Source organism: Choloepus didactylus, chromosome 7 (genome assembly GCF_015220235.1).
Source record: "Choloepus didactylus isolate mChoDid1 chromosome 7, mChoDid1.pri, whole genome shotgun sequence".
Taxonomy (NCBI): domain Eukaryota; kingdom Metazoa; phylum Chordata; class Mammalia; order Pilosa; family Megalonychidae; genus Choloepus; species Choloepus didactylus.
This window is the reverse complement of record NC_051313.1, coordinates 133,637,997-133,651,862: the sequence shown is the minus strand read 5'-3', so window position 1 is coordinate 133,651,862 and position 13,866 is coordinate 133,637,997. Positions and strand designations below refer to the sequence as shown.

The window sequence follows — 13,866 nt, the reverse complement described above, 5'->3', positions numbered from 1 at the left end:
CCTTCTTAAGGCACTGGAATCCCAGGACGGGAGTGATGGCTGACGAAGGGTCCCTGAGCGCTGCGCTATTAGTGGTAGCAAGATATGTGCAAGAAGGGCCCAGCGCTCCCCCGGCCGCTTAGGCCGAGATAGAGTGAATTCCGACCTTACATTCCGCAGTTCTTCGCAAGAACTTCTCAGTCTCTTTTCCCCTCCCTTGGGCACACACTAGGATGGTCCGACTCCCACCCATCTCTCTTTTCTCAGAGCCCGGACCCACAGCGTTGACGGAATGGAGTGTCCTTCCTATTGGTCCGAGAATCATTCCCTGAGATGGCACCCCCTGTCTGATTGGCTGGCCACTCCGAAGCCCCCCCCGCCCACCCCTTCACTCCGGTTGCCCGGCTCCCCGCCCCCCAACAGCCCGGAGCCCCCGCCCTCGCCACCTCCCTCGCGCCTGGTTCCGCTCAGCTAGGCAAGCTCTGCGCCCGGGCTGGCTCGCTAGCCCCGCCCCCGGGGCGTGCGGCGCTATAAAGACTGCTGCGCGGCGGGCTGGCCCAGAGCGTAGTAGAGGAGGCGAGGCCTTGTGGCGGTTTCGCGAGTGGGGTAGTCGCAGCCTAGCGAAGCGCGGCTGCAGTGGCCGAGCTGCAGTCGGAGCTTCGAAGGGAGTGACTAGGGACCCCGGGTGGGCTGCTTTGTTTCCGGTGCGTTTGATTTTTCTTGCCTTTTGGCCCGGGCCGAGTGTCGCCCACTGAACAGAGATTCCCCTCGCAAAACCCAGAGCGAGTCTCCCGTCAATTGTTGGGCGCGGGATCGCCAGGAGCGTCGCAGTGCCCAAGCGCTGACCAAGCGCGCCGAGCGCGAAGGCCAGGGAAACAGAGCCGACAGCGGGCGGGACCCAGAGTTTGCCTTCCTCCTTCGCTCACCCCATCGGGTCCGCTCGCACAGGGAACAGGGCGCGCGCACGATGAAGGCGGTGAGCCCCGTGCGCCCCTCGGGCCGCAAGGCGCCGTCGGGCTGCGGCGGCGGGGAGTTGGCGCTGCGCTGCCTGGCCGAGCACGGCCACAGCCTCGGCGGCTCGGCGGCCGCGGCGGCTGCAGCCGCGGCTGCGCGCTGCAAAGCCGCGGAGGCGGCGGCCGACGAGCCGGCACTGTGCCTGCAGTGCGATATGAACGACTGCTACACCCGCCTGCGGAGGCTGGTGCCCACCATCCCGCCCAACAAGAAAGTCAGCAAAGTGGAGATCCTGCAGCACGTTATCGACTACATCCTGGACCTGCAGCTGGCGCTGGAGACGCATCCGGCTCTCCTGAGGCAGCCGCCCCCGCCGGCCCCACCGCACCACCCTCCCGGGACCTGTCCGGCCGTGCCGCCGCGGACCCCGCTCACAGCGCTCAACACGGACCCGGTGAGAGGTCGGACGCCGTCCAGGAGGCGTACGCCGCGGGAGTCTAGGGGGTCGGTGACGGGGGGAGGGACGCGGGCACATATCTTATTTTGGGCAGGGGCCGGCCGAGAACGACAGCCGTTCCCGCTCCTCCGGGCGCCGGGCGCCGCCGCCGGCTCGGCTCTGCTTGGCGAGCACCGGTTCTGGTGCCCAGGCAAGGCAGGACTCTGGGCTGTGAGCATCCCGGGCTTTCAAGTCTAGCCTGTGCCCAGAGGGTCCGTGAGCCCTTGGACTGCTGGCGGGGCTGGGGGCGCCGGCGTGTCCGCCTGGTTTCCGAGAACGAATCCGGGACCGTGGCGAGCGCGTTATTTACGCCAGCTAACCTTTCCCTTGGTGTTCGGTTGCTGTTCCAGGCCGGCGCGGTGAACAAGCAGGGCGACAGCATTCTCTGCCGCTGAGCCGCGCTGTCCAGGTGAGAGCGCGTTTCCCTTCTCGGGTGGCCGGTCACTAGAGACGCCCGTCCCCGGTGGCTTCCGGTGCTAGACACCGCGCTCTTCTTCTGCCCCCAGCATATCTGAGAGCAAACTCCCAAGGAGGCAGACACCTCCTCTTCTCTGCTGCCACCCAGTTAGCAAGTGACCCCATACTTAATGGAAATAGATCAGCTTGGGTGCCCGGCGTGCTGTTCCTGACCCCTCCCTGATGGAGGACACGCTAATGAGTCTGGAAACTGCCTCGATGTCCGCCCCCTACCACCCTCTCCCCCTGCACAGCCTGACACTCGCAAGGAGGACGCGGGCATGGCCCGCTATTGGGTCCTCTTCTCCAGTCTCCCCAGGGGCTCGCAGCTGCCTGCTCAGCGCCTAGCCCGGCCGCTGGCTGCGGGTGTTGTCTGACCTGGTTTGTTTTGGGTTGTTGATCAAGCATGTCTTGAGTTTGGTCGGTGGCGCCAGTTAGTCTGCAGCGGGAAGGTTCACACACCCCCTGTATTCATTCCTCTTCCACAGGTGTGCGGCCGTCTGAGCCCGAGCCAGGAGCACTAGAGAGGGAGGGGGAAGAGCAGAAGTTAGAGAAAAAGCCACCGGAGGAAAGGAAAAACTTCAGCAAATTCTAGAAACGTTTTCATTCATCATTCCAAGAGGGAGAGGAAAGGAAAAAAAAAAAATAAAACTTTCACCCTTTTTTTTTTTTGCACGTTCATAAACATTCTACATACATATTCTGTTTTTGTTTCTAAATTTATAGCCGCTGTGAATTGTACATTTCTGCGTGTTTTGGAGGTGCAGTTAAACTTTTAAACTTAAGTGTGACAGAACTGATAAACAGATCAAAAGAGTAAATCCAACTTTAGAAGCCTACTCTGTGACCAAGGAGCTCAATTTTTGTTTTGAAGCTTTACTAATATACCAGAGCATTGTAGATATTTTTTTTTTTACATCTATTGTTTAAAATAGATGATTATAATGGGGCAGGGAACTTTCTTTTCCCTGCAAGAATGTTACATAGTGTATAGATAATTGAGTGACATTTCATACCATGTATATATAGAGATGTTCTATAAGTGTGAGAAAAGTATATGCTTTAATAGACTACTGTAATTATAAGATATTTTTAATTAAATATTTTTTTGTAAATATTATGTGTGTGTTTTTTTAATCTATGGGAATATTTCTTTTGGAAAATTATTTTTCAGCTCAGTTGCAGAGCTCTTGATATCTTGAATGTCTTTTCAGTTTGGCCTGGTTTTTAAATAGTTTTTCTTTTGCCCAATGTTGTAGGCTCAGAATTAACAGTTACAGTTAGTCCTGCATGACTGCATGAGATGTTTAATCACAAAATAAACTTGTCTCAGTCCATTCAAATGTGTTTTCTTTAACCTAGATTGAAATCTTTGTATTTGAAGCATATGTGTTGAAAATATACTTTATCAGTTTTAAGTACAGGGTTTATAGTGTAATATATAAAGTGTAATTTTTTGTTTTTTAACTGAGGTCAAAATGGATTCTGAATGATTTTGCATATGGAATGGGGAAATGCTTGGATTCTTAAGAAGTTTATGAAATCTGTTTTATCAAAAGATTTTACTTATCACTCTTCATTTTACACTAAAGCTTAATGTCACTAAGTTTCATGTCTGTACAGATCACTTAAATCATAGAAATGAAAAATGTTCTCTGCTTGCTACCAAAGGACAAACTCTTGGAAATGAACACTTACTGCTTTCCTTCCTCCAAAGAATATTAATAGGCAACAGTGGGAGAAAAAATAAAAAGGCATAATGGCATTTCCTTCAAGCAGGGATAAAAGTTGATCTTCAAACATTAACTTAAGTAGACCAAAAATTCTGATGACTGCATCTAGATTATTTTTTTATAAAATGATTTTCGCTATAGCTATGTTAGTTAGCCCTAAGCTACTGTTCAATCTCTTGTGATGTGTAACTTTTTACATGTGAATATTAAAGTAGATTTATCTGTCTTGTACTGTGATTTCTGGTCTCATTTCTTAAAAACCTTACACTTATTTTTAACACTTTCTTTTCTCTTTAAGGATGGTAACATTTTCTAGATTAGATCGGACTGTCAGGGCTTGTGAACATTATGCATTTAATGTGATCAGTACTTCATACACCAGTTAGATGTAATTTTTAGAGTAAGAGAATTAAGTAGGATTTAATTGGGTGCTTTGTAAATAGTCAACTGTGTGTGTAACGTGGTCTGTTTGATTTTGAAAAGGATAGGATTTGTTTCAGATTATAAAAGAATAAAAGTATTATAGACCCAAGAGACTTTTTATGAGGTCAAAGTCAAATATTTACGTGAATATGAAACATCATGGTCTCTAGTAGTCAGTTGAAGTAGCACTGTCACAACAGAAATGAACAAAAGTTAATGCTAGTTAAGTTCAAATAAATCAAAAGGTTTAAAAATCTGTCCCATCCCCTGTATGTTACCCCTTCAGCTCTGACATTTTACTGGTAGTAGGTATTTTTAGAATTTGAAGTACTAGATGGTGATCTTTACAAAAGTCAAAGGACTGTTTGTTTAAATGAAGTTTCTTTTTATTTTTTATATTATCCATTCTTGTCCTACATCAAGAGGAAAACACTAAAACACTGCTGGAATTCCAAATCTGAAGAATTCTAACGAATGCATTCTTTGTTATTAAAAGAGGGACAATTCCTCCTTTTTATTTCGCAGTTTGATTTCACTAGGAAGCATGTTACATGTATGCTGTTGGTTTGAGTTAGGCATCTGTCAAACCTGACTACTGAACCTTACTTAACTAAGCCTCTGAGCATAGTTTAAAACTTATGCTGGTAGAGTTTGAACCTCAAAATAAATGGAGAAATATTTTTGGTTTTTGAAGACAGATGTTGTTCCTCTGTTAAATTTATATTTCAGGTATGAAAAAGCACTAGAAAGGAAGAAGTGTTTTAGATATTACATTTCAGAGAGTTGCATTTTCCCATCGGCCACTCAAACAGCATTTGGTGTCTCTAAAAAAACAAGTCATTGTTTATTAAAAAAAAAAATTACATCCAATTGTGTGATATGACATATCATTAAAATGTTGGCTGTGTTCTAACCAAGCAACCAGATAACAAAAACATTTCAAGTCATCTATGTAGGTAGTTGTAATTTATTTACATACTTGGTTCAACAGAGGAAGATTTCCTGACTGCTTCCATTTAATGTGTACTTTTCATTATATAGGCACAACCAAAGAATAAGAATCATTTAAAACCTTTGAAAGAAAAAAAGTATACTACACAGTGGCTGTTTCTAATGTTATGAAATGCAGATGTTTCTGACATCTCATGTGAAAAGAAGAAAAAATGCCTATTCATTTCCAAATACTATAAATATACTTTGACATTTTGTAAATTTTACTCAAGTTTACTGTCAAGCTTTAAATGCATTTTTAGGATTTTTAAAAACTTTGACCCCCAAAATCTATTGTATTAGATACCTTCTCTAACAATAAATCTTCATGAGCAAAAGGTTCTTAAGTTTGTGGTTTTTAATTGACTTCTACTGAGTTATGCAATTTTTTATCATCAAGAATGAGTCTCTTGATTGATCACCTCAATTATTTATAGTGTTTCTTACCATGTGATGAAAAATGTGGCTTAAAGATGGTGATATGAACACATACAAAGTCTAGTTTGAATGCTAGGGAAAGCTTTTCTATTCTTTGGTGTCTGCTAAGATAGGAAGCAGTAATCCTATAGAAGCAGCAGGATGATGTCCAGGGAAAACTGGATCCAAAAAAAAACAAAAACAAAAACAAAAAACACAAGGTAAATAATGCAGACAGAAAGAAATTATTTCACTAGTACAGAGTCAAATAAAACTGGATCTCCCTTTCTAGCTGGTGTACTTTAATTATATATATGTTAATAAGCCCAGATAGCCCTTGGCTTAATAGGACCAAACACCAAGCCCTCCAGGCCTATGAAGAAGGAAAACCTTTCCTTTGCTGCTCTTGAAATCCAGGAAATTAATTTACCCACCGCAGAATGAATCTTAATATGGCTGCCCTCAGTAGGCATTCTTCAGACCCACATGATTTCTTTCAATTACAACCCATGATATTTTGCTAAAATGTTACAGTACTTAGAATCATTGCCGAAAAAGTTTTATGATTGTAATTTTACTTACAGTTCCACCTTGATCACTGGCATAATCAATACTTAAAAACCCTTACAAAAGAGGAAATAATTTGTTTGGTTCAAATATTGTATGTCATATATACTTAACTGACAATGCTCTCAAATTTTCAATGAATTCTGAAAAGTATATTTTAAAGTCACATGCTTCCATACTCCTATCCTGGCTTGTTACAAAAACTTTCACCTAAGTGCTAAAACTTAGGTCTGAACCACATCACCAAATATTTTCTATACTAAGCAAAGCAATGTAGTATTGAGGCTGCTTAAGTAGATCCATCATTCATAGGTCTCCACAGTAAATTCACTCATGAGGATCTGAAAAGAGGTCTGTAAAAATTGGAAGTTAATTTGAAAAGTCCCTCAGAGTCCATAAAAGAGTAAACACATCAGTTTCTGGGGAAGAAACAGAATGTGTTAGCTGAATTCCACTAGCTAAAATGTGACCATAGAAAAATTTAACTTAAAATATTTAAATAAATAGACCCAAGACAAACTAGAAAATTTGTGATTCCATTTGTAACTGATACTTTTTCAAATAAGAAAGCTTACATTTTAGAAAGGAATTTTCTAAGAGTTTATGTAAGTATTGGCAAAATACACAAATTTCTGATGAAATAAGACAATTATTTGATTTAAATTAGTTTTTCAATTCTATGAAATACTTATCAGCAGTTTCAGCATGCATATTCATTAAAAATTTTTAAATTTTACTTTTAATTCCAAAGTTTAATTGCCAAAGAAAAGAATTAGAATCCTACAGTCCTTCATGGAAATACATTTATTTCAGAATTTTAAAAAATAGTTACTTCAATATTTTTTTAAATATTTTATTAAATGTCTTCAAAATATTTACTACTTCCTTCATAAGCTTTAGTAGTCAATTAAGAAATTGCAATTATCTGTGTGTGTGTGTGTGTAATAATGTACCTAAAAAATATTAGCCAATGTACTGGAAAACAGCTTTCAAAAGGAATTTCACTCTAAACTATATATTTAGCCATACATTATCCTTCCTCCATTTTACCACCCCTTTTTCTCGTAATTCCTAAGATTTGAGATTTGCATAAAGATGCACCCCTCCCAATCTTTATGAACAACTATAGCCAACTACGTTTTATTTAAGCACAAGGCAGGATAGAAAATAAAGAAGAGGTAAATCATTTGTCTTGTTTATCGTATCGTAGAATTTGTTTTAAGCTCCCAAGCAATCTCAAGAAAAAATCAGGAGAAAAAGTCAGAAGTATTTATATATCAAAGCCTCAGAAAACCAGGAAAACAGGCATAAACGTATAGACTTACATTTTACATCTTACTTCAGGAATAATTCTTGGAAACACTTTTCATATATGCTGAAATTGAGTCCATGGTGGATGTAAGAACAACATAGTTCCCTTAAGGTAGAAGACTATGCATTATTATTTGTGTGTCCTGCAGTACCTAACCAGGACCTTGTACAAATATTTGTTGAATTGAATTAAGAATGTCTCCTTAACTCAGTCACTCCTCAGTGTTTTTGGTTACTCTTTCCTTCCCCTTTCATCTATGTTGAATCCTCACATCAATATATCTAACTGCCTTCTGGTCCTCTCTGCCTCCAGAAAGCAGTAGATTTCAAACAGGATTTTATGGTCTTTCCCAAACCTGCCATTCTTTCTGGATTTCCTTCTGGATTTCTGATTTGACTAAGGGCTCCTGCCCTTGCCCAGGTCAGAAACGTGGGAATTGTGCTTGACTGTCTCTTCTGCCATCATATTCAGTCATACACAAAAATTCCTGCTGAAGCTATCGCAAATCCTTCTCAGCCTCCCAGCATCACTGGTACTACTTCAGTTTATGCCCTTTCCATCTCTCATTTCTCTTGAAATAATCTAGACTAGCCTCCTTGTCTCTTCTTTTCTCCTCTTTTCTATCTTCCATGTGAATCTGACCATGTTACATTTCAACAACTCCCTTCTGCCTATGGGTTAAAGTCGGGAGCCCTGGGTCGGCATACCACCACTCCCCCACCCCCATGATCTGGACACCCATGGATCCTTTGAGCATCATTTCCTGCCAGCCTTTTCTCTCTTCCACTTCTGGCTGCCTTTAAGCACACATTCTATGCTTCATCCATACCTAAAATTTTGTCCTCTATGTGCTAAACAGCAAAGCATACTTATCTCTCTAGTCTTACCAGAGCACGGTTCATTTCCTGAAAGCTGAAAGAGAGCAGCTTCAGGAAGGACATATGTGGAATGAGCACGGTTCATTTCCTGAAAGCTGAAAGAGAGCAGCTTCAGGAAGGACATATGCTGATCCATGGGTAAGAGCAAACTTATCCAGATCCAAAATGGCATGCTCTTTCATGCTTCCCTTCCTTTGTGCATGTTGTTGCCTCTGCCTGGACCTCCCCACCCCCCACCCAACTGTTTAGATGAAGCCTACCCACATAATCAAGGATATTTTCTTTACTTAAAGTTAGATGATTGTAGATTTTAATCCCATCTTCAAAATACCTCCACAGCAACTACTAGGAGGCCAGCTTTTCACCAAATAACTGAACACCATAACCTGGCCAAGCTGACACAAAAATTTAACCTTCACTGCTAGTGTTAAACTCCTAACCATCTTTCAAGAATTAAGTCTTACTTCTTCTGCAAAGATTATTTGATGTCTCCCCACCTCCAAAATACCCACCCCTCCTGTGCTATATTATAGTTATTTTTCCCTGTGTTCCTTGTAGATCCCTGGCCCTCCAGAGACTCCAGACTACAAGTTCTAGAAGAGCTTTCCTGTAACTGTCTGTGCCAGGAAATCTAGCAAATTCTTTGCAGCTCAAAAATGCAGATGAGAGACTTGTCATTATCTTTAAAAACTTTCAGCTGTCTAAAACATGGAAAATAGATAAGCTGTGTGTTCCTGAGATTGAGGAAATGTGGTCAGTCTTGGACAAAGTGAGTTGGAAGGAGAGACTGAGAAGGGGAGGAGAGAGAACAGATCCTGTATCCCAAGGAAAGATAGAAACATTACAGACCCACTTTTGGATAAATAGATAAAGACGCCTCAGGACCTGAGATGAAAAACTGGGGCAGAGAAAGGATGACTAAACTCATGTAGGATGTGATGGACTAGGGGTGGGAACAGCAGGCAGGGGCCTTTCGAGGGAAAAGTTGTACAATCAGGTCTCTGTGTATATATCCTAGGCTCTGTTCTCATAGATTGGTGATGTGACTTGAGTTAGATGGGATAAATCTATAAATGCAGTGAATCCTCATGAGTCTGTTCTGAAATGATATTGCTGCATGAATGGTAAAGCCATTTACAGATAGAAGTTTTCTTTATCCTACTATGATCTGGGACTGTAGAAGTAGAATGGTATGATTAGAAATCTGGAATACATCTTCCAACATTCCCAGGTCATACCTCTCAGGAGGTCAGAAACCGAAAAGGCTAAGCAGTGGAACCAGATCTACAGCCTGGTTTCTCGATCTCTAATCCAGGGCCACGAAACTCAGTGTGGACAAACTCTATTCCAGTTTACCCCTAAGTGGTTTATCTTGTTCTGTATTCTAATCTACAACTTGCCTCATGTTCCCTCCTAAGAAGGTAGAGTCCAAATCTAAAGCAAATAATAATCAAATGCAGGACTGAACTGGCTACCTTTTAAGAAAGAGAATAACAGTATAACAAGGATCAAGAATTTCAAACCTCCTTGACAAAGGAACAAAGGCAATTCAACAGAGAAAGGATCATCTTTTCAATAAATGGAGCTAGAACAACTGGACATCCAGATGCAAAAAATAAACCTAGACACAAATCTTAAAACTCCTTTCACAAAAATTAACTCAAAACTGGATCACAGACCTAAATGTAAAATGCAAACATTTAAAACTTCTAGAAGCAACATTAGGAGAAAATCTAGGTGACCTCAGCTTTGGTATCTAGTTCTTAGATGCAACACCAAAACCACAACCCATGAAAGAATTTCAGACATAAGTTGCAATTATGCCCACTACATACATGTATATAGACCCACCCCAGTCTGTGGAAGCAGTGTGGTATGGGAAAACACACAGACCGTCAGACCAAGCCAAAAGACTTAGGTTCTAGTTGAAACTCGGCAACTTATGAGCTGTGTCCCCTCAGGCAAATAACTTTTCAAAGTTCCAACTGCCTTATGTATAAAATGGGCAAATAATAATAATATTCTAGCAAAGAGGGTTATTGAGAGATAAAAGAAAGTAATATCCACAAAAATATTTTATAAGACAATGCTATAACTTTGGTGTATATAAATATCATCTGGAGATATTTTAAAATTACAGATTCCTAAGTTCCATCCACCACCCCCTAACCCCCACTCTGATGCATCAGGTCTGAGGGAGGGCCCAGGGCATTTTAGCTGTCCCCTGGTGAATCGGAGGCAAGTTTCCCAGAACTCCTCTTTGAGAAACAATGTTATAAACCATAAAATGTTATATAGGTAAGGTACTGTCGGTATGTCACAGACAGTGCACTTCTACCTAGTGACACCATTTCCAGTTTTCCGGGGAGCTCTAATCAAGTAAAGAGGAGAGGTTAACACCAATAGAGGGCCATGATAATATCTAGTGGGAGAAGGGAAGATGGTGATAGTTGGAGATGCCTAGGATAGACTGTTTCAAAGTGAGACTGTAGCTGGGATTCCTGTGACAGAATCATCTGTGACTGTGTATACATGGTTTTTGTTCCAGTCTTGCTATGAGCCAAACCATTAATAATAACCTACTTTTCTTTATTTCTCACATTACATCTTATTATTTTCTAAGGAAAGACCTAAAAGAAAGAGGAAATTTTTTACCACTTTATATATCATTACAAATCATTAAATTCTTTCCTTGTAACTATATGATGACCTAAACAATGTCTGGAAAAGGTATGTCTGTGCAGGTGGCCATGAACAAGTTTTGCATTAATGGTAAAGAGATTCTTCTGGAAAAGCAAACAGAAAAAATACTTTTTTCCCCTGGTGTATTAAATCATCATAAGAGATGATCTATAACATAATGTAAAAAGAAGCCTAAATGATCTTGGCCAACTGTTGTGTTTGTCTTAGAACTGTCGCAATTCATGGCTGAAATACTGTGTTCACATAAAATTGGGTATGGTACAATTATATCTTAATTTTATGTAATAGATTCTTCCTGGTGAAGATGTATATAATTTTAGGAATTGAAAAGGCATGGGAAAGAACAATAGCTTCAATTCTTCCAAAACTGAATAAGTACTTTATAAAAGGAAGAATCAGTAAGGTACAGTCTGTGGAATACAGTTCTGAGCTCTGTCATTTACTGTGTGGCCTCAGGTAAATTACTTAACCTCTCTGAGCCTTATTTAAACCCTATCTTATAATGGGGACACAATACTTAGTACAGATAGTCTTTCTGGAGAGCACATTTGCAAAGCCTCTAACACAGTGCTATGTACATGATCTATTCAGTATGTTAGATGTTTTCCTCTAATCATTCCTGCCCACTTATCTCATGCTTACCAGTTTGCTTCAAACAGCTATTTTTTTAGCAAGTACCAGTGATATAAAAATGTGCCTGTTCTCTTCCAGTATGAAAATGGGATTAACAGGAATTGAGGGGAAGGGCACGTGTGTGTGTGCGCACGCGCGTGTGTACTCACTCAATATTGAGAACATACAAAGATTTGAAAAATACATAAACCTTTCTGGGAAACCAAGATTTTAAAAATTCTAAGTGCAGAAACTGTTTTCTGTTTCATTTCTTTTTATCCAGAATAACCTGACAGTACTTTGCATACAGAAGACATGAATGGCATAAATGCTGATGGGAGAAGAAGCAATTAGGGAAAGATGGGTGTCTGAAGAGAAAGAAAGAGCTGCAGTGGTGAGAAGGCAAAGGAGGAAATAGATGAGGGCTTACAGGAAATTAAAAAGGTGGCCTTACATCTGTTGATTTTGCCATTAGCATGGTCAAGCAGAATGTTTGTTTTTTGTTCTATTTTCTTATATATAGCTAAGCACTGCATGATGTGATAGGTGGAAAGGAAGGGTACATAGAGTGAACTCTACACCTAAACCCCTATATTCAGGGCTAAGTACTCTGGGTTTCCCTAATATTTTCTGGTAAGGAAACAATTTTGAAAACAAAAAACATAATATTGGAATAGTATATAATATATAAAGCGGTATTTAAAGAAATCACCAAGGTTGAAATAAAATTTCTGTATTTGTTCACGGCTTAGAAAAGTATACCTTCTATAACTTATGTTTAACATAATTTCTGGTAGGTATTCTCCCTTATAAACTAAAGAAGAGATTAATTCAACAAGAAGAAAAATCAATATCTGGGAGTTCATTGTGCCAACTAGGAAATTGTTCAGTGAGTCGAAAAATAATAGCATTTTGAGGTAAAATCAAATTCCCTCACAGTACTTATAAGGAAACTAAGGCTCTGAAATATGCCTTTTGTAAGATGATCCACTGTAGGGATGAAACTGCCAGAAAAAGCCAGGCTTTTTCTTGCAGTCAAGAATACTTTATTAAGTTCAATATATAGTATAGTTATTTATATTATTAGAATGTACTTTTTATAGCATTAATTTTAGGTATCAATTCTTTTTAAAATTCCTGTTTTGATATATTTTTTTTCTTACAGATTATTTCCTTATAAAAATTCTGTAAACACAGTCATTCTTCTTGAATTTGTAATTTGAGGATTGACTGGAGTCAGTCCTGAGAGGGCTCTAGTTTAAGAGAACCAAACTATTTTTTGAAACTCAAGAGACGACTGTCCTGAAATAGAAAAATGCATCTTTTCATGTAGAGTTATCTTAAGACGAAAGATCCCATGATCACTCTGGTTTATATTATTTTACAAGTAGACCCCAAAGGATATCTACAAAAGCCCCTTAAGTCCTTAATGATCCTACAGGGCACTAGAGACCCTATCAATTTAGTTATCAATTTGCAGCTCTAATTTCATGACCTGTAAAACACCAATAAAGAATGGTTTCCTACCTCAGTATTTTAGAGAATACAAAGCAATACACAGTCACTGTAGACCTGTTAGTTCTTGCCAACTCTGGTTTTTATTATTATACATATGAAGAGACTCCTCTGTTCACCAACATCTATAAAGGGGCTGACTTCCTCAGCTCCTTAGTAATTGTTTAATAGTAAATCAGTCCAGATTTTTAGTGCATGTTTCTCAGAAGCCTTTTGTCTTAGCATCAGGTGTGTATTTAGACAGCACACCATCTGTTAATTTCTAGGTTACAAAAAAAAAAAAAAAAAAAAAAAAAATGCATTTTCCCAAGTCTTAATGGAAGCTTTTTTACAATTTAAATAGTCTAACTTGTTGAGGGACTAAAAAACATTTCAACTCTTTCTAGAAATTGAAAATTTGCTCAAAATAGAGGGTTAAACTTTTAGAAGGCATCATCTTCTATATGCTGTATTTAATATGATGCTTTCTTGGCAGACTGAAACAAATTTTAAATGCCTTTAATTTAAAAAAAATCAAGAGTGAAAACAATTACTTTAAACCAGGTCAAATAAAAGAACTATCATAGATTTCATGAGCCTTGTGCTATCATTTGATGATTTCTTTTAAAAACTAGATTTCTATTTCGTTCATTGTTCCTCCCCTGCCAAAAGACACAGAAGAACTTGTCTGTGGAGCTGTGTTTGGGCTCCACATCTCAAAACCATCCTTTCCCAGAAACCGGACCATAAAGAGATTCACTGGAGGATCCTAGGGATGAAATCCTAATACTTTAACTCGGCAGGATTGGGGTAAGGATTCCCCCTTCAGCAACTTTTTTCTCTTCTTCCCTC

At 40.2% G+C, this 13,866-nt stretch overlaps 1 protein-coding gene across 2 annotated transcripts; it reads left to right on the top strand.

Moving 5' to 3' along the window:
• The first annotated feature begins 522 nt into the window (after nucleotides 1–522).
• On the top strand, nucleotides 523–3,855 carry ID4 (inhibitor of DNA binding 4, HLH protein). Of its 2 annotated transcripts, none has more exons than XM_037844496.1 (3): nucleotides 523–1,387; nucleotides 1,780–1,838; nucleotides 2,374–3,855. In XM_037844496.1, exons 1-2 carry the CDS (start codon nucleotides 947–949, stop codon nucleotides 1,822–1,824), a joined length of 486 nt encoding a protein of 161 aa, XP_037700424.1. In that variant the 5' UTR covers nucleotides 523–946; the 3' UTR covers nucleotides 1,825–1,838; nucleotides 2,374–3,855. The 2 variants fall into 2 exon arrangements, with proteins under 2 accessions (XP_037700424.1, XP_037700423.1); XM_037844495.1 differs by having other exon boundaries at nucleotides 523–1,394.
• Nucleotides 3,856–13,866: the final 10,011 nt, after the last annotated feature.